Raw genomic sequence first — 21,107 nt, 5'->3', positions numbered from 1 at the left:
ACAATCTAAAAAGACATGACATAAAAGGAGAAAGGAATGGTGTTGGGGAAGATATTAAGTTCATTGTTCTTTTCTCCCTCTGGGGAGATGGTCATGGCAGTTGGGCACTCCAGAGGAAAGAGAGAATATGAGGCTGCTTATGAGCCTAAAGCTTTTATATATAACGCAAAACCATAGCTTAGTGTTATGCTTGGACACAGTCATTATATACTATCCCATTACTTTTTATACGTCTGCATTAGACTTATGTCAATTTAACTTCTGTTATTAGCAGGCTCAGAAAAGTTAGTTTTATAGTCAGCTTAACTGATCCAATTAAAGCTTAATTGGTACAGCTTGAGTCACAAGACTTACCATGAAATTTTTAATAATGTAACTGTTGAGTTTGAACAAAATTTCTAGTACTGAAAAACTGAATAAAATGGAAAAATAAGAAATGGAACTAGTCATGTTGCACACTGGACAGTGTTTTTAGAAAATAATTACAATTGTCCCTCCATATTCGCTAGGGTTAGGGGAACAAGACCCCCCATGAATATGGAAAAACCGCAAATAACAAAAACACCATGTTTTTACCTGAGAGGATACCTCTCTAAGACTGTCTAAGGCCTGTTACAGACAGGCCAAAATAAAGCTGCTTCGAGTCACTTTGGAGGTATGGTATTTCAATGATGCATGCGTCCTAAGAGTCCAAAAGCCGCACCAAAGCCACGCTCCAGTCCTAAGGATTGGAGTGCAGCTTTGGTGTAGCTTCCAGACTCTTAGAACTCATGCATCATTGAAATACCATACCTCCAAAGTGACTCGAAGCAGCTTTATTTTGGCCTGTCTGTAACAGGTCTAGGTCTTCCAATGCAACTCTGTGGTCAATGTCCAACATACACTGACCATAGAATGGCACTGGAGTAGCTACAAATGGTCTTTCAGTGCAACCTTTAGTTAAAGTTGACCACAGAGTTGCACTGGAGGACCTAGACAGTCCTAGAGAGAACATATTAATGAAATCCATGAATAATCAAATCCGCAAATATCAAAGGTGCAAATATGGAGGGATGACTGTAGTTGCATGTATTGTTTTGGTAGCCAAAGGTAGTTGCCATTTTACAATTTTTACATTTTTTAAATAAATGACTATTTACTGTTATGTTGAACTGCTGTCCATGAAAGCTTATGTCAAATAAAACTAAGATAGCTTTGGTCACTCTTTAACCAAAAAGAAACAAACAAAAACATGAATGCTACAAGCCATTGCCCTAGGGGACAACAATCTCCCCTCTCATACAACCCATAATTGCTTCAGCATCTACAACAAACTACAAGGTAATAGTATGAGGCAACAGAAGACTCATGGGGTATTCCTTCTCCACCATTTTGTAAGGCTACCCCACCCAATAACTATAAAAATAAATGATGTGAGAATCAGATTTGCACAAAGTATAGTCAAATGAGAAAATGAAGAACTATGGGCAGAAGCCAAGGACATCATTAAGGAAGAGTACAGGAAGACATTGAGAGTGCCCAAAAAGAAAGGAAGGAAATAGTGGGTATCAGATAAAACACACCATGCAGTAGAGGAAAGAAGAGAGGCAAAAGGAAAGTGAGACAGGATCAAAACCAGAATGCAACTGTGCAACGACTGGCATACAAAGATAAAGAGAACTATTATAATCATCAGTGCAGAGAAATAGAAGACAACAACAAAAAAGAAAGAATGAGAGACCTCTTCCATAAAATCCAGGAACTGAAATGGAAGTTCAGACCAAGGGCCAGGATGCTCTTTGAGAAGAAAAAGAACATACTACAAGATCAAGATGAAATAAAAAGACATTGGATACAATATACAGAAGAGTTATATAAAAGAGATGAAAAAATGAATGACACATAGAGTGAAAAACCATACAAAGATGAACCTCAAATTCTAAAAAGCAAAGTGGAAGCTACAATAAGTGAAAGGAGGAAAAACATATAATGCTACAATGCACACAGATGGAAGCAACTCTAGTGCTAACTAATATGTCAATAAAAGTAGAAAAGAAAATGGTGGCCAGCAAACTGGAAACAATCAGTATACATCCCAATCCACCAAAAAGGAGAGACAAAAGGCTGCAGCAATTATAGGACCATAGCATTAATTTACCACACAAACAGAATTATGCTCAAAATTCTTCAGTATAGACTCCAATCATACATGGAGAGAGAAATCCCAGAGGTGCAGGTGGGGTTCAGAAAAGGAAGAGGCACTAGGGACCACTTTGCAAACATGAGATGGCAATTGGAGCACACCAAAGAATTCTTAAAGAAAATCAGCATGTGCTTTATAGACTATAGTAAAGCATTTTACTGACTAGATCAGTGATCGTTAAACTTTTAGAAATGGAGTGCCCAAACGGAAAGGCATTCCCGCACCATATGTCACCCAGTGCTGGGGGGGGGGGGGCAGGACTTCCAGGGGCAAGACTTCCCAGAAGCAGTTAAAGGCATGGGAGGGTGGGGAAGAGGAAGTCTCCAGGGAAGCAGCTAAAGGTATGGGAGGATGGGGGAACAGGCACACACCTGTTCCTCCTCTTTTCCCACCCTCCAGTTTGTCTGCGTGCCCTGAAAAATGGCTTCTCATGCCAGCAAAGGCACGTGTGCTACAGATTCACCACTACATGACTAGATCATGAAAAGCTGTCAAATGTTCTTAAAGACATAGGAGTGCTGCTACATTTAATAGTTTTGATGAGAAATCTGTACTTAGGACAGGTTCTTGGTGGAGAACAAGTCCCCAAATGTAGTTGGCTGTTGCTCAGTTTCTCAGAGGTTTTGGAAGAGGTCTCTTGTTTTTCGTTTTTTTTTGCTGTCTTGTGTTTCTTTGAGTTGGTTATTATAATGGTTCTCTTTGTTTCTACATACTGGTCACTGTACAGTTGTATTTTGAATTTTTACCCTACTTATATTACCCTTACTTTTGCTCCTTGATAGTCATTATCCATTTGAAGAGTTTCATATCATCCAGTAAAGTTTTTTTTCTTCTTGCCTACAGATAGAGTCTTTTTACAATTTTCCCCGATAATGTCCCTGTTTTCAGTAAATAAAAAATTATTATTATTATTATTATTATTATTATTATTATTATTATTAACCTTTATTTATAAAGCGCTGTAAATTTACACAACACTGTACATACAATCTTTTTAATTGGATGGTTCCCTGCCCTAAGGCTTACAATCTAAAAATGGCAAGAGATTATGTACATAGATGTTCAACGTTCAATTTGACCAGGCCCCTTTGTAGACATACACATAGAAGTGTGTTAATGTTAATTTCCTTCAATAAAATCTCACTGACTGTAAAGGACTACTCAAACCACTGATCCTTGAGAACAGAATTTTCTACATTTCCTGAATTTGTCTGGCCAGACTTTGGACATTCCCTTAAATAAGCTAAAACACAGGCCAGGGTCTTTTGTGCAGTCTCTAATTCCATCCTCCAGACATTTGTCTGGAATGAGTCCGACCTTAATCATGCCTCCCATCCCAAGTAAGTCTCTTGGCTAAGATAAGGGCACTCTTAGAATACATAAATGTTTGTTTGTTTGTTTGTTTGTTTGTGCCTCTCTCCCAGCATAAACATTTTGTGTCTAAGTTTTCACTTGCTCTGACTGATGACTATCATGAGCCTGGTTGGACACACTGTATGGACTGCACAACTATCTTTCACCTAGGGTTTGTGACCTACCTTCCCTTGACAGAGATGTATGCAGTAAAATTTTCAGTTGGAGGTTACAACCTCCAGACAACCTCACCCCTTTGAGCAGCACAGGTTTTAGCCATGCTGGCTGAGGGATTATGAGAATTAGAGTCTGAAATGTTAACTCCTCTACACAAAAAAATCAAACATGCAGTGAGGGAGTGTTCCACAATTCTGCTGAACAAAGAGAAAACTGTAGTTTTGTTTGTGGCAGAAAGAACAGTCACTTCTCTTGACTGATTGCTGTAAATGTAAGGTTATTATCTCCCCATGTCTCCCTTCTTTCCAAGTATATTTGTACTGAAAAGTGGAAAGTGTTTTTCTGCACAGAGCAGTTGCAGAAAACTGTAGTTGTGAGTCATGTGCATCAACATTTTGAGCCTGAAGATCACTTTGAGAATACAGATGAGCCTATTCTGAATGGTCACCAGGCGTGCTCACCAAGAATCCTGTTTCATGGTTGTTTTCTAAGTGAACTGGGGGAAGTTGTACCTTCACTGTATTTGAGTGGGGTTTGTTAATTTTTCTCCTCTGCTTTTCTCTCTTCAACAGAACTTTATTATTCAACTAAGCCGGTGAAGATGTACATAGCAGAATAATGGAAGCTCCTGAATATCTTGATCTGGATGAAATAGATTTTAGTGATGATATATCTGTAAGTAAAATGTTTCTCTTTTCATTTCTTTTCCTTGGTGTTTTCTTTTTAAACCTAAATATTCCTAATATTTTCCCAAAAGAAAAGAAAATCACTTGAAAAAAGAGAGATTGCACTGTCTCTGAAAGGAAAGCTTTTTTTTAGCTTAACAAAATGGAGCTTGGAAAAGTTGCTTTGCTTGCTGTCTGATGGATTCAACAAGCTATAATCTCAAAGGCTGATGTTTCTAAACTCTATTAAAAAGTAGGCCCTCCTCCCAGTTGAAGATATCAGTTTAAAATTACAGTCATCCTTGATATAGTGTAGGGTTCATTATCATAAAAAAAATTATAAAGTCATTTGAAAATTCCACATCCTTTTCAAGAACAGCACTGGAGCAGACATTATGGTTATCATAAACTTCCTACTGAAACAAAATAGGCTTCTCTGGTTATTGATCTCCTTTCCTGGAACAACCTATGAAAGCACTTCAAGTCAAAGCCATCATATGAGTCCTTTCACACGTGTCTCACATTTTCAGCAGAAGAGACTTACAATGAGATGTCCCCAATCCATGTGGTGAGTACTTTCCCCACATTGCTATAATGTCTAGTTCCTTTAGCTGTTTATTTTTACCACATGGATCTTTCTGATGGTGACTTCATGGAAAACTTAACACATGCCATGGCACTTAGCTTCAGGGGTTGAATGCATGAGCCAAAAGGCCTGTGTTCCCCCCTCCCCACTTTGGATTATGCAGGCCATTAGGTCCAGGCTGGGATCGGCCAGTCCAGACACTAATCTGGTGGTCCTGGATTGATCTCAGCTTTAATCTGAGGACCAGCTGTTTGCTGTGGAATTTCATGGAAGCTCCACAGTGACAGCTGGCAAATTGGACAGCTCTGCACAACCCCTTACCTGCCACTGTCTTTGCATCTGCTATAAAGGCCCCCCATCATGGCCTGTGATGTTTCCATCTTTGTAGGCCGTATCGGACATAATGGCATCTGCTGCTAAGGGGTGCAAGGCACTGGCAGACCCATGGTGTGGTGGTGGGCAGGCATGTGAACACCCACCCATTGCTGCACCAGCCTGGGGACTAAGCTGGGTGGAAACTGTGGGCAAGATATCACAAGGTTGGTCCAGGATATCCTGCCCATCTGTTTAAGTCCTTGGACATACAAAATCAGGCACTATGTGCAGGAAATCTACATAAAGTAAGTATTGCAGTTTTGTGGGTCAGCCACCAAGAATGCTTCTCTTTGTAACATGGTTGAACAAACTTTATTCATGAATGATAAAGAATCCATTTACTGTGTGCCTTCAAGTCATATCCACTTCATGGCAACCCTAAGGCAAACCTATCAAAGGTTGTTTTGGCAAGCTGTGTTCAGAGGAAGATTTCCTTTGCCTTCTCCTGAGGCTGAGAGAGTGTCTCTTGCCTGAGGTCACCCAGTCGGTTTCCTTGGCCAAGTGGGGATTTGAACCCTGGTCTCCAGAATTACAGTCCAACAGTCAAAGCACTACCAGCTCTTTCCTGAGGAAGACATCAAAAGTTTATGATAGCACTGGCAAAAGGATATTTTAATAATAGCCTTTAAAGTGTATGCTAATTCCTAATTGCTAGTACAGGCTGAGTCTCTCTTATCTAGAATTCTCAAATTTAAAATACTCCAAAATCCAAAACTGTCCACATGTGTGGCTGAGATAGTGACACCTTTTACTTTCTGATTGTTCAGTGTACATAAACTTTGTTTCCTGCACAAAATTATTTAAAATATTATGTATGAAATTACCTTCAGGCTATGTTTATAAGGTATATATGAAACATAAATGAATTTCATGTTTAGACTTGGGTCACATTTCCAATATATATATATATATATATATATATATATGCCAATATTCCTAAATAAATAAATAAATCCAAAACACTTCTGGATCCAAGCATTTTGGATAAGGAAGACTCAACCTGTACTTCATAATCCATAAACAGCAGTTGAATTGTGCCCGGAAGCATCCACACATTACAAGATTTTTGTGATTTGTCCAAAAGCACCCAGTGTTGTTGAACTTAGTAACAGATCATGCACAGCTTCTGCACTACAGAAGTGATACCAATTACCTTCAAATATTCTGTTAATCTCTTCTCTAGATTTGCAGGTCAGTCAAGGCAACAGCAGATTCAGCTATGATATTGAAGGGTTAATAGAATAATATCTGCTCTGAATCATACACATTACAGACCTACTTCAAATATGACTAGTCTTCATGGTTAGGCTGATGGATGCTCTTCTGGTGTCTCTTGCTAAAGTCCTGGTTTGTTGTTGCATCCAATAGCATATAGACCAATCCTGAGAAGAAATCAATAATAGATATCTTGAAATATGTAAGAATGCAAGCAAACTCCAAAAATAGTGCTCCTATTCCAAGAACTAAATGGACCAAACAGAATCTTATCCTCTGGTTGTAGACTTGTCTAAGCTCTTTGGCTAGCCTGCATTAGGAAGGAGATTGAATTAGATAGATCCATTACAATAACTTAACATGGCACTTTGTGGCCTAAATCCAGCTGCTACTCACAACATGATTAGGCCCATCAACGCAATGGGAGTTACATTAAATGCTGGCTTTCTATTCAACAATGGATTTAATGGGTCTACAGAAGTTGGGACCAGCAGTTTGATTTAGGCTCATCTTTTTATTTGTCTAATTAAGATAGGGAAACATTAAGAAACGAAATGAAGCTGCACCCTCAGCAAACAATAGCTTGATAAACTGTTCTGTTGTTGTTACATTTCCCTATTTTATATCCTCCTATTTCAGAATACCCCAAGGAATCTACAACAGTTAGTTCTGAGAACTCATTGTAGCCTCTCTAAGGAGAGTTAAGAATCCATTTAAGCTAGCAGTATGCCTGGAGAATCTAAATACAGTAATCAGTTGAGTTTCTGTTATTAAAAAGCTATCATATTATGTTGCATACTTTGCAATTCTTACACGAAGCAATGATGCGGCTTATTTTAATGTTCCTAATGAGCTCCTGACTATAGGTTACTCTCTTTTATGAATACCAATAAAAGTTCCAAACCAAATATGTATTAAATGCCCAATTAGTGAGGGAATTAGACGTATGATTTTTGAATTTATGTTTTGATTCTAGATTTTATAGAGGCATTGTTCGTTTTTTTAAAAAAAATATCCCGCTGTTATTTTCTTATAAAACAGATCTTAAAATCTGATTGTTTTATATAGATTTTTAATGTAGCAAGGGTAAAATAGGGAATGCATATTCATTAGACAGTGGTCCAATCCCACCATACCAATATATCCAGGATTTCTTCACTGTGGGATATACACACAAGTGCCAGAACCTATTTCTAGTCTCAGGTTTATAGCACCATAAAACAAAGAAGATAACCTCATCTTGCCTTTTCTATTGTGCCTTAATGATGAACTTTGCTGTCAGATCCCGAAATGGGTAGCACAATTCTCAATGCTAATAATGGATGCTGTAAAATACAGCCGACCATTTTGAATTAAAGAAGTTGGTCAACTTATAGGAACAGTATTATTCTTAAATGTCAGCTGTCATGATCACAGGAAAGATTGATTTCTAGTAGATTTAGTCCTGGGTTTTAATGAAGCAAATCTTGCAACTTTTGAATAAACATTTAAGTAACAAATATCAAGCAGATATTAATCAAAATTAAATTTAAAAGTGGATTTTATGATTTCATAAAAATATTGTACTCTGTAATGTAACTACTGCACATCCCCTCAAATGGTTGTTTAGTGAGACTTAAGAGCTCTCTTACTGAGAATGCTAAATGCCCCTCTCTAAATTGCAAATCCCAGGAATCTACAGGAGGCAGCTGTAGCAGTAAAAATGGAATAATAGTGTTATAACAGTGTAGCATGGTATTGTTCTAGTTATCTTAATCAGAGTCCTATAAAATAAATTATATACTACTCAAAGTTCCATTGAGTGAACTTTATTTTGAGGCATGTGGGTATGTTCCTGTTATGAAATGTTGGAGAAATAATGTTTGTATTTTAACGAGAATGTACCTAATTTTCATTTTCTATATTTATGCATAAATTGTTATATTTTGATAACTGTACATGTCCAAACTTTGTAATGCAGTTCTACAAATAAATAAGCACAGAAGCTGCATTTCCTCAGGAAATGTATGGCTGTATTAGTGGAAAATACATATAATTTTGGAAATCAAGTAATAATAAAAAGTTTGGAGTTCATCACACAAAGCTAGTAAAATGCAATTACATTAGGATAATAATATCTTTGGCAGGTACTTATCACACAGTGTCATGTCTCTCTTGTTGCTGCACTGTTCTCTCTCTCTCTCTCTCTCTCTTTAAAAGAAAATGTTTTTATTTTTCATTCATTTAAAAAGCTTATATTCCACCCACTTCTCAAAAAGGGAACAGATATGAAATATATTCTAAAATTATAGTTTGTTGTGAGTTTTTTAGGCTATGTGGCCATGTTCTAGAAGAGTTTATTCCTCATGTTTCACCAGTCATCTTTGGCCCTCCCTGTTAATAGATTGTCATAGACCATCTTCAGTTTATGCTGTTAGGAGTAACAGGATAAAGTTTGGGTCACTGTCATATTTTAGTTCAAGTATGATGAGGCAGGTTCAGGTCTAGCAAAACATAGTAAAATCACAACAATATATAGAATGTTCAGATCCCAGGACAGGCCTCTTCCAACTCAACTATCCCTGTAAGAGCACATTATTATCTCAGCAAAGGACTAGTATTGAAGTATTGAGGGCGATTCCATGGTCAGAAATACTAAAAGATAAAGGAGTTCAGGATGGATGGGAGTTTCTCAAAAGAGAGATACTGAAGGCACAATTTCAAACAGTTCCAGTGAGAAAGAAAAACGGGAGGTGTCTCAAGAAACCAGGATGGATGACTAAGGAACTTTCAACCAAGCTAAGTTTGAAACGGAACATGTATAAGAAATGGAAAAAGGGGGAAATCACGAAAAAGAAAATCAAAGAAATAGCAGGCATGTGCAGGGGTAAAGTCAGAAAAGCTAAAGCGCAGAATGAACTCAGGCTTGCTAGAGAGGTTAAAGACAACAAAAAGGGCTTTTTTGGATATGTCCGCAGCAAAAGGAAGAAGAAGGAAACAGTAGGGCCACTGCGTGGAGAAGATGGCAAAATGCAAACAGAAGACAGAGAAAAGGCAGAATTACTCAACAACTTCTTTGCCTCAGTCTTCTCAGAAAAGGCAAAGGGTGCTCAACCTGAGGAAAATGGAACAGAGGACAGAATAGGGGAATTTCAGCACAGAATAAGTAAAGAGATAGTACAAGAATACCTGTTTAACCTAAATGAATTTAAGTCTCCAGGACCAGATGAGCTACATCCAAGGGTATTAAAAGAACTGGCACAAGTAATATCGGAGCCATTGGCAATCATATTTGAAAACTCCTGGAAAACAGGAGAGATCCCAGCAGACTGGCGGAGGGCAAACGTTCTCCCCATCTTCAAAAAGGGGAAAAAAGAGGATCCCAACAATTATCGTCCAGTTAGTCTGACATCAGTACTAGGAAAGATTCTGGAGCAGATCATTAAACAGAGAGTCTGTGAACATCTAGAAGGCAATGCCATAATCACAAAAAGTCAACATGGGTTTCAGAGAAACAAGTCATGCCAGACAAACCTAATCTCTTTCTTTGATAAAATTACCAGCTTGGTAGATGAAGGGAATGCTGTGGATATAGTATATCTTGATTTCAGTAAGGCCTTTGACAAGGTTTCCCATGACATACTTGCAAACAAGCTTGTAAAATGTGGGCTAGACAAGGTAACTGTTACATGGATCTGTAATTGGTTGACCGGCCGAACCCAAAGGGTGCTCAACAATGGCTCCTTTTCATCCTGGAGAGAAGTGACCAGTGGGGTCCCACAGGGCTCTGTCCTGGGCCCAGTGCTATTCAACATCTTTATCAATGACCTGGATGACAGAATTGGGAGCATACTTATCAAATTTGCAGATGACACCAAATTAGGGGTAATAGCTAATACCCCAGAGGACAGGATCAAGATTCAAAATGACCTGAATAGACTAGAAAGCTGGGCCAAAGCTAACAAAATGAAATTCAACACAGAGAAATGTAAGGTATTGCACTTAGGGCGGAAAAATAAAATGCACAGATATAGGATGGGTGACACCTGGCTGAATGAAACTACGTGTGAAAGGGATCTAGGAGTCCAAGTAGACCACAAGTTGAACATGAGTGAACAGTGTGATGCGGCAGCTAAAAAGGCCAATGCTATTTTAGGCTGCATCAATAGAAGTATAGTGTCTAGATCAAGAGAAGTAATAGTGCCACTGTATTCTGCTCTGGTCAGGCCCCACCTAGAATATTGTGTCCAGTTCTGGGCACCACAATTCAGAAAGGACATTGAGAAACTGGAGCGTGTCCAAAGGAGGGCGACAAAAATGGTGAAGGGTCTGGAACCCATGCCCTATGAGGAACGACTTAGGGAGCTGGGGATGTTTAGCCTGGAGAAAAGAAGGTTAAGAGGTGATATGATAGCCCTGTTTAAATATTTGAAAGGATGTCATATTGAAGAGGGAGCAAGCTTGTTTTCTGCTGCTCCAGAGAACAGGACCCGGAACAATGGATGCAAGCTACAGAAAAAGAGATTCCACCTGAACATTAGGAGGAACTTCCTGACAGTAAGGGCTGTTCGACAATGGAATGCACTCCCTCGGAGGGTGATAGAGTCTCCTTCCTTGGAGGTCTTTAAACAGAGGCTGGATGGCCATCTGTCAGGGATGCTTTGATTTGGATTTCCTGCATGGCAGGGGGTCGGACTGGATGGCCCTAGTGGTCTCTTCCAACTCTACGATTCTATGGTTCTATGATTCTATGATTCTATGACTATCGGCAACTGAAGCCTGTAGAAGACTGGCTACCCAGAACTTTCAAAGCCTCTAACTTCTTTGGAGGCTAGATGTAGCCCTTAAAGGATCTACTGTTATTTTTGTACCTTCATGATTCTGTGTGGCTGATAGACAAGAAAAGCTGAGGCTGAAGGGAGGGAGAGCTATGTCCTTAGGCCCGAACATGATCCTAGCACACTGTTGATACTAAATAAATGGTATAGGTTGAGTCTCCCTTATCCAAAATGCTTGGTACCAGATCTATTTTGGAATTGTTTGCATATACACAATGGAACTCATGTCTAAACATGAAATTCATGTATGTTTCATACAGACTTTATACACTTAGCCTGAAGGTAATTTTATACATAATATTTTAAATAATTTTGTGCATGAAACAATGTTTGTGTACACTGAACGATCAGAAAGCAAAAATGTCACTATCTCAGTCATCCATATGGACTATTTTGGATTTTGGAGTATTTCATAATTCGAGAAAAGGGCTAGTTAACCTGTAGCTTGAACAAGGAAGCAATAGCCTAAACTGGTCATGTCTTGTGCTCAGACCTTTCTATGGCGGGATACAGACCACCTCTTTGGGGAGGTCTGCACCTGCCTCTTTCCCCGCCAGATCGGGGCTTGAGCAGCCACAGCGGCAGCCCCGGAGGCCCCAATCCGCCACTTTTCCAAGCCTCAGGGAAGAGGCAAAATGCCACTCCCCCCCAGCCTGGATAGGGGTGTCCTTGGGGCTTCAAGCCCCAGGACACCCCAGGGAGCTGCTGCCAGGAGGGAAAGGGGCCGCTTGGCCCCTTTCCCCCGGCTTCGTTCCCGCAGCCGTTTGGTGGCTGCAGGAACAAGGTGCTCCCCAAGAAGGAGCTCCGTTTCGGAGCTCCTTCCGGCGCCGCAAATAGGGCGCCCTATGAGCCCTGTAGCAGCACAAGCACAGCACGGCCACACTAAGCCGTTTGGACGTGGCACAGCTGTCATGTCAAAATGGTGGCACCCATCTGTACAGGCCGCCGCCATTTTGACATACGGAATACGTGCTAGGGTTAGGGAGCGTCTGTAAAGGGCTAATTAGCTTATTTGCTAATTAGCTTACTTGCTGTTCACTGCTATGATGTTTGGAATAGCAGTATATAAATAAAACAAATTATTAATTAATTATTATTATGTACGCGGTATGTGCTAAAAGGCCCATCTGGAGAGGGCCCATATATGATCTACCCTTTATTCCTTCTGTGATGATACACTAAACTCTACCAGTGTCTCCTGTAACAAGAATAATATGTATCCCAATAAGAAGATAAAGCATATACTACAAAGTAGTATTTAAAACTGAACTGCAAGAGTAATCAGTAGCCACTCTCATTGGAGCAGGATAGAAGCCAAAGAATGAAAGTAAGTGAAGAGTTGTTAGTAGCCGGGGAATGAATTGAGTAATGTTCTGCCTTGGCAGCTTAATAATTTTTCTCAGCTGAAATCCTGCTCATTGTATTGACAGAAATGGTAGAAATTTTAAGTGTTCATGTTTTGTTTGGGGACAGAAGTTGAGCAGGAGGAAATCTGTTAATGTAATCAAACACACACCATTAAAAGCACAATCAAATTTATAGTACATTTAATAGGTGCTTTTTTTTTTGCCTTGGGAAGCAATTATATATTAAAATAGAATGGTTTGTCATTCCAGGAGGAAATAATATACAGAGAAAAACTTTGGCCTAAGAAAACACATTGCAATGATGTATTTAAAAAAGCTAATTTATTCTTAACTGAATTGCCAATTGTGTGGCAGTTTAATTTGAACTACCTGACTTTCAAAAAGCCAATGTTTCTAGTGTTACATTTTCAGTATATTAGTTGCTTCGTTTACTCAATAACCAACATATACAAATATATTCCTTACTTATGAAAATCAATGAGGAAATAGTATTTTTTTAAAAAATTTCAGAAGGGTCCCAAGATTTTATAATGTAAAAAGCTTATTCATATTTCTTCACTTACTGATATGCTCATATTTGAACAGCTGGAAAACATGACAGGGATCTAAATTCAATTGTTTGTCCCAACTATAGCAGATATAACTGAATCAATGAGAACTTTATGAATCAAAACTTATACCAGTTTCTTTGATTTAATATATCTACTCTAGTTGGGACTAACACTTGGATAGGTAAGCTTGTTTCACTTTTAGGGTTACCAAACTGTATAAAGGATAAGGCTCATATAACTTTAATTCCCTCCTAAAGTGGCTCATGACTCCCTGGAGGAAAATAGGTGGAGAGAGCATGAACATGCTAGTGACTAGAACAGACCTTGGCACTTCCCTGCTCCTCCTGCCACTCTTGACTGGGGCTGAATCTACACTGCAGAAATATGCAGTTTCACATCGCTTGAACTGCCATGGCTCCATCTTGTGGTCTGTAGTTTGTTATGGCACCAGAGCCTATGGAAGACTATGGAAAGAGAGAGAAGACACATGCAACTAGGAGATGAGAAGAGGTGGAGAGCAAGAAAATGGAAAACGTTTAGGTAGGACCTTTGGAGAGAGAAAATGGAAAGAGAGGGAGAAGGGGGAAATGGATTATGCTCAGCCAGGAGTTGAGAAGAAAGGAGAAAGAGGACAAGAAAAGAAAAGAAAGAAAGAAAGTGGTATAGGTAGATATTGAAGCAGGGAAAGAAAGATAAAGAAGATGAAGGGGGATGAAGAAGAATTTAACCAATGGTTGCATGCGGGGGGGGGGGGGGGGAGACACAGGACAGACAGAGAGAGAGAGAGAGAAGTGAAATCAAGGATTAAAAGAGAAAGTAATCAAATGGGTAAGCAGAGCTGAAGAAGAAAGACATTAGTAGAAAGGGTTTTTTTTTGTTAATGTTACAACCCATTTGCATGTCAGACCAAGAAAGGAATATGTATTGAGGCTTCAACAATTTAGGGTAGGGTGAGGAGGATGGGGACAGAACTGCCAAAGTTAACAGTAAGATAGGAAAAGCCACACAGCAGCCCTCCTGTAACACCATATTCAGTGACTGAGGCAGTGAATATTAAGGCTGAGGATTCCCTCCTCCTGAGCATTGATTCCCAGCTGTGATATGAGAACACTGAGAGGGGAAGAAGGAAGGGAAGGGAGTGGCCAGGGACACCCATAGAAATGGGGAACAGCTGCTTCACAGCAGCCTGCAATAGCAGGTATCAGGAACATACAGGGTTTTCTTCTATTTTTTTTCAAGGCAGCAGTCTCATCCTGTGATTTCTCCCATTGTCCTGAGGCCAGATGGGAGGGTTTGGGCCCTGAGATCTGTCAACTCTGTTTAAGACAAAGAGGCATGCTATGGTTAATCTCCCACTAGTATAAGTAAAAATCAAGTTGCTTCCTTTGTTCTTGGGTAAAATAGATAAGTTAATTGGAGGTTGGGAAAACAGAAGTGTAGAAAAACTAGATGGTCTTATTGTACTTAGGCAGCATCTGTCCTGAAGAAATAGTCCAGATTGACACCACTTTAACTGCCATGGCTCAGTGCTATGAAATTGCTCTGGAACCTCCATAAAAATGTTAGCTTGATGTCTGCTGTCTTGTTTTATGGGGACTCTAAAAACACAACACCAATGAAATTATACTTTTTTTGAATGAAACATCATTTCTAAAGCATTGGAAAAGGACATGACAGCCCAGACATATACTAGTTGGGAGCTGTGATTCCAGAAGTAGTGGCAAACCAGGTTGTTACAGAAAGAATGCACAAGCAAACCACAGTGCCATTTGTTAAAATAAGTCTTTCCATATGGAAAGAAAAATTAGAGTGTCTCTTGGCCCATGAAAAATATTGTGTTTCACAGTTTCTAACAGATTGGTGTGTGTGTGTGTGTGTGTGTGTGTGTGTGTGAGAGAGAGAGAGAGAGAGAGAAGCAGATTTAAAATGTTCGTCCAGTGATTGCTGTGTGCTGGTTTGGCTGAGTGATTAGGGAATTTATTTGTGTGGACATTTTTTCCTATGCATGTAAAAGACTGGGATAGAATACCACTCTCCAGCTTCCTTGCTCTATCGAGTGAGCCATCAGTGTATGTCTATAGCTGTCTTTGCTGTGTATCCTAGAGTCTATGCAATCCCTCCCTGGCCTAGTACCCTTTCACACTGTCCAATTAAAGAAATAGGATTCCTTCTTTCACTGCCATGCCTGCATCTTATGGAATCCTGGGTTTTGTAGTTTTGTGAGGCACTAGAGCTTTCTGGCTGTAAATTCGGAATACCTCTCCCTAAATTGCAAATCATGGGATTCCAAAGGATGCAATTATGACAGTTAAAGTGGGTTCATAGTGCTATAACTGTGTACTGTGAACAGGTGCTAGTCTTAACACCTTGCCTCAGGAAGACTGTACACACTCTGCACAGACATCCTGACCTAGGAGCCATATCACTGCTGTGTTATGTTTCTTCCTCCTCCCTTTCCTGTGTTGTGTTCAGGAAAACAGTGATTCCGAGGAGTTTAAGGAGATACATTTATTGGCTGACTTAATGCCTTGCCTTTCTCCCAGCATTAGTCCCAGGGCTTTCTGCACAAAGTACAACTTTAAAAATGTGACTATAATAAAAAGTTTTAAATAAATAAATAATCCTATCAGAATCTTTGCTACTTTAAAATATTATAAAGTGAGTTCCATAGCCTAGGAGCAGCCATTAACAAATCCCTCTTACGTGTCCTAACCAGACATGCCCACGACAGTGGCAGGTTCAAGAGAAAGCCATACTGAATAATATAGTGGACCCTTGTTATACGTTGGGGTTTGGTTCTAAGATCCCCTGTGTATACCAAAATCTGTGTATGCTCAAGTCCCATTAAATATAATGACATAGCAAAATAGTGTCCCATATAAAAAGTGGAAAATCAAGGTTTGATATTTCAGATTTGTACTGTTTTTGAACATTTTCAAACCATGTATCCTTGAATCCATGTATAAAAAAAATGTATAAGAAGGGCCGACTGTACATGTTATTCTACCCTGCAAACCATAAAACAGACAAATAAAATTCAAAAGTTTCAAATGGATATGAAAACATGTCAATTCCTTTCATATAATCAAAGTGGATTTAACACACACACAAAAATCAGATAACAGTACATATAACAGAACAGACTAAAAACGAACGTGGCTTCACAAGTGTCTGTGACCTTGTTCTAATAACTGCAGCAAGAAAGTTGGTTGTATTTTCAGTAATAATTTGGTTAGCACAGAGATAAATAATTCATCTGAACTTTCTATGTATGAACAAAGTAAATGAGGAAATTAAATGAGCTCTTGGATCTTTGTAAAAGTTATAATACAGATGAAGATGTGATTGTGTTTCAATTACACCACTTCCACATTCACAGATTTTCAAGCATTGGGGTCAGCTTTTAAAACAATCTTCCATGGTTACTGACAGCAAGGAGTCCAGCCTGGCCATGCAAACTTTGCCTGGTATAAGGAAATTCAAACCTTCACCTTTAGAGTGGGCTTGCAATAATCAGGTCATTGTTGTGCAAATTGGGCTAACAAATTTGGATTGTTGCCATAATGTTATCTTCCACACTGAGTTCATTGTGATGTAGATCTGTGCAATTGGCTGATAACTATCACGTCTGCACTGTGCAGGATCTGCTCTGATTTTTAGTCCAAACCTTAATACAGCTATGCAATAGGCACAACTTTTTTTAGGTAGACTTCAGTACTTTGGATAGCTCATTTTAGAAAGGTAAAAGTAGGGCCCCTTTGAATGCTGGACTGGGACCATGGCAACCGCACACCGGCCCTGATCCAGCATTTTTCTGGCCCAAAAACAAGTGGCAAAATGCCACTCCTTTTGAGGGTAGAAAAAATATGGCTTTTCTGCCACTGCAGCAGCTTTTAAATGTTTCTGCAGTGTGGTACATGTAAACCCCATGCCGTAGAAATAGTGTGATGCTGCCCACTATGCGACACCAGCTTGGGGGTGGCATCGGGCCATGTGCCATACATACGCCACACCTCCACGCCACCCCAAAACCAGTGGGGTTTTTTACGGTCTGTTTTGGCCGGTAGTCCCTTGACATGAATGTCTAGTTGTAACCCACTGTAGGGCAGTACTCATCTCCATTACTAAGCCAAAAGAGACTGATTATGTGGCCAGCATAACTGTACTGAACACTGTTACCTTCCCACCTAAATTGTACCTATTTATCTACTTGCATTTACATGTTTTGAACTGCCAGATTGGCAGAAGCTCATCCCATCATGCAGCACCTGGGCCTCAAACTGTCAACCTTCCAATCATCAGAATTGGCAACTTAACCACTAAGCCACCACATTCCTTACTGCTAAAACCCAAAGCAGATTCAACATCCCATTGGCTTAGAAGTCACCAGTTGCCACTAGGTCTGTGGGCTGTGGTCATATTCCCAATCATCATGTGTTCAGTGGTTCCCTCTGTGTGTAGATATCTTTGCTGGCAGAGCCCAATTGTTGGATGCTGGTAGTTTCTAGAAATGGGGAGGGGAAAGTATGCCAGCTGTTTTCCTGAAATTTTGTATGTTTCCAATAGAGTATTTTCTTTGACTGAGCATGTATTCATTACAGTGACTGTTGTGCTGGTGTAGCAGCAGCCTATCTTCAGTTTAGCATAATGTGAACATGGTATTGTTTTGTAAATTGGGTACAGAATTTTCTTTGTGGGAAAATTCATTTTACAATGCTAGATCATGTGGGTATATAAAGGCATTCCACAAGTTTATTAAGAAATTATTGCTGCTTATTCAGACATGTGACATTGCTTTAAAAGCAAATCCAAGGAATAGCTTGCTGATCAACATCAGGTGTGCCCCTTGCAGCAAAGTAGTAAGACATGTTAGTTGCAATAACACTTATTCTTTGAGAAGCTGGCTTATTTTCCAGTGTGTTTCTTATGGAATAATGTCTGTAAGATCATTGCATTCCAGATAATATTTTTATAGACAGATAGACATATGAGTCTTACCATTTGTAAAACATAACACTTTTTAAAAAAAGTTTAGATTGCAAAATCAAAAGCTATAATAAATAAAAGAGGTGGCCTGGGATTTCTATAATGCATTCCCATATTCTCCCAATATTTACAATGTTGCTGTAGCCGGTTTGCAGCCAAAGTCCTTTGCTGAATGTTGAAATTTTGCTTTCAGGAAGCACTGGATATTTCAAGTTTAGTTTGTATTTTAGATGTGTCAGGGATGGAAATGATATGGCCCTGCATATGGTGCTGGACTGTATATACCACCATTGGCTCAGCTGACTAGGGCTGCTGAGAGTTGCAATCCAACAACATCTGGAGGGCTATGTAATTCTCATCTGTGTACTGTTTTGTTCAGCTTAGGTAGAAGCCTGCAATGTAATTTTGTCACTTGGGTGCTAATATAACTGAGTTTCACTAGGGAACATAAGTCTCTGTATTACTTTGTTTGGTCTTTAAACTTAATGTTACAAGAGCAACTACAAAGGAGTATGACTGCAGGTTGTCAGATGTGTCTGTGTGGTTGTATTTCATAGTAAACTGATCCTCTTTTCTCAGGGATGAATCCATATGTATAACAACATCATAGATTTATATCCAATTGTGCCTGTCTGCCATCAGAGCAGACACACATTCCCTCATGTACCTGCTCCCACTATTTCACTGAGGAGTAGAGAACAATAGACTGTATAGGAACTCCATTCTAATCCTCAAACAACACTTTGTTTACTTGTAATGTGATTTTATTTTCCAGTATTCAGTAACTTCCCTGAAGACTATCCCAGAAATACGTAGGAAGTGTGATTCACAAAATGAAGACAGAACAGGTATGCCACTTATGTTTTGCAGTTCTCACTTTTAAAGGTTCTGTGTGCTGAAGTGGACCATAAAATATTTTCAGCATTGTTTTTGTACCTTTCAACTTCATGCTTGTGTAATAGCTTTCTAGTTTTAAAAAGTTTCTCCACCACCACTATCGCATGCATTTCTTCTGCATTTTCCCCTTTAAAATGTTAGGTCATTAGCAGCAGCAACAACAAAAATAGTTCCATAAAAGGATTTGGCGGTATACAGATAAACGCAGGGTTTAATCTCAGCAGCTCCAAACCACAGTATATGCAACAATTTACTGAAAAACCCGGGAAACCATTAGTGACAAGACATAATGATGTAGGCGCCAATGAAAAAATGTTGGATACATTTACTACCCATATGGTCATGACCAGTTTGAGGCATGATGTTTTGCCAAATTCTGAAACTCTATCAAGGATGCTACAAGATAGAATCTATTCTCAGGCATACTGTAATAGTTAAGATGAAAGCAAAGTTTTTGAGTTTAATAGTGTAAACTAAATGAAGAGTCATGGCACACAGATGAGAACCAGCTGGAGACCTTTTCCCCCACTGACAAAAAGTGCATTCAGTGTTGTTTTTCACGTTGTAAATCGGATTAAGGCTCTTTTGATTCTGTTTTCAGCATGGAGCAAATTGTATTGGTGAGAGTAACATATATGCATTGCACTTTGAAAAATGCATTGTACTTACATCAAATCATGGTTTCATTAATACTTTTAAATATGAAATGCCTATAATAGAAATCTGAGTCCTCTTTTTTTAAAGGGAAGATTGTAAGAGCCATATTGGATTTTGGCAAGGATTTTCTTTCCGTATTTTCTTTCACATAAGAGAAAATTACCATGATTTTTATTAAAACTATAGTATTCTCCTGCCACAGTCCTTAGCAACTAAATTGTCACATACCTTTTCTCAATTATACTTGGAAATACAAAGAAACAATGTCTTCCTCTTCTCATTTTCTTTCTTGACATCTCCCATATTTTATTTACAGCAATATTGAAAAAGCCCTTATGCTAGTAAGCAGGCAGGATGATGGTGGTACAGAAGCAGCTCTAGTTTTGTAGTCATTTATTCTATAATGAATAATCCTCTTTAATTTCAACATTTAAACTGATGTAGAAGAAAAGGAGAAAGGAGACACAAATGCTTGATGTAAACTAACTCATATCCAATGCATCCTTTTTGCAAATGCATTCTAATAGCATTTGCACATAGGTAAAAGTGCACTGGATTGTGAGCAGAGGGTTCTGCCTATAACTTCCATTGCCTCAAAAACAAGCTAAGACATTTCCTAAATTATCAGGCAGTAATGCATGTTAGAGCTTTGTAGATGAGCCAACCCAATTCACCTCCAGAAAGACCCAAATCTTCCCATCTAAACAGACCAGATCCTCAAATTCACTTCCTTCTCTTCCTTTAAATCCCCTGCCTAGAGTACGTAGCAGTACTGTTCCAACAGCAGGAAATGTCTGCTTGCAAGGTAGGGACAGTCTCTGTTTCCAGAATGTGTGATAGTGTGGAACACATACATTTTAGGTCTACAACTCCCAGAATCCCCCACCCACCTTTCTCACTGGCAAAGGCTAGCTGGGACATTCTGATGCTTGTAATTTTACAAATGAACTTGTCCTTTTCCTGTTTTTCATCTGTTTCACTGTGTATGGAGATTTTTTTAAAAAAAATTACTTCTGTATGCACACATGCTCAAGTATACTATCTTCCACTCCATCTGTCTTCCAATTGCCTATCTAGATAATAATTGCTGCTGAAATGTTTGAGCTTCAGCAGTAAGTACAGCAAGATCATTATCAGATTATGCAAACATTTCTTGGGACAGGAGAGAAGGAATTAGTTGGTTTACTTGCTCATACACTGCAGAAACCTTTTCAAGTCAGGCTGTTCTAAATCAGTCAACAGAGCAGGAAGATGCAAGAACCCTTAGCAGTATCTAATA

At 39.1% G+C, this 21,107-nt stretch overlaps 1 protein-coding gene across 2 annotated transcripts in view; it reads left to right on the top strand.

Annotated features, from left to right (window-relative positions):
• The window catches only part of SNCAIP (synuclein alpha interacting protein), a 136,289-nt gene that overhangs the window by 70,621 nt on the left and 44,561 nt on the right, over nt 1-21,107 (top strand). For both annotated transcript variants that reach the window (XM_089491679.1, XM_089491687.1), the window contains exons 2-3: nt 4,285-4,387; nt 19,050-19,122. In XM_089491679.1, coding sequence (XP_089347805.1) covers nt 4,331-4,387; nt 19,050-19,122 — 130 coding nt within the window. In that variant the 5' untranslated portion in view covers nt 4,285-4,330. The remainder of the gene's footprint in view (nt 1-4,284; nt 4,388-19,049; nt 19,123-21,107) is intronic.

The sequence above is a fragment of the Sceloporus occidentalis genome, unplaced genomic scaffold (assembly GCF_023333645.1).
Source record: "Sceloporus occidentalis isolate IW3139 unplaced genomic scaffold, rSceOcc1.0.p SCAF_1, whole genome shotgun sequence".
Taxonomy (NCBI): Eukaryota; Metazoa; Chordata; class Lepidosauria; order Squamata; family Phrynosomatidae; genus Sceloporus; species Sceloporus occidentalis.
Note: the sequence above shows the minus strand (reverse complement) of the source record. Positions and strands in the feature narration are given on the sequence as shown.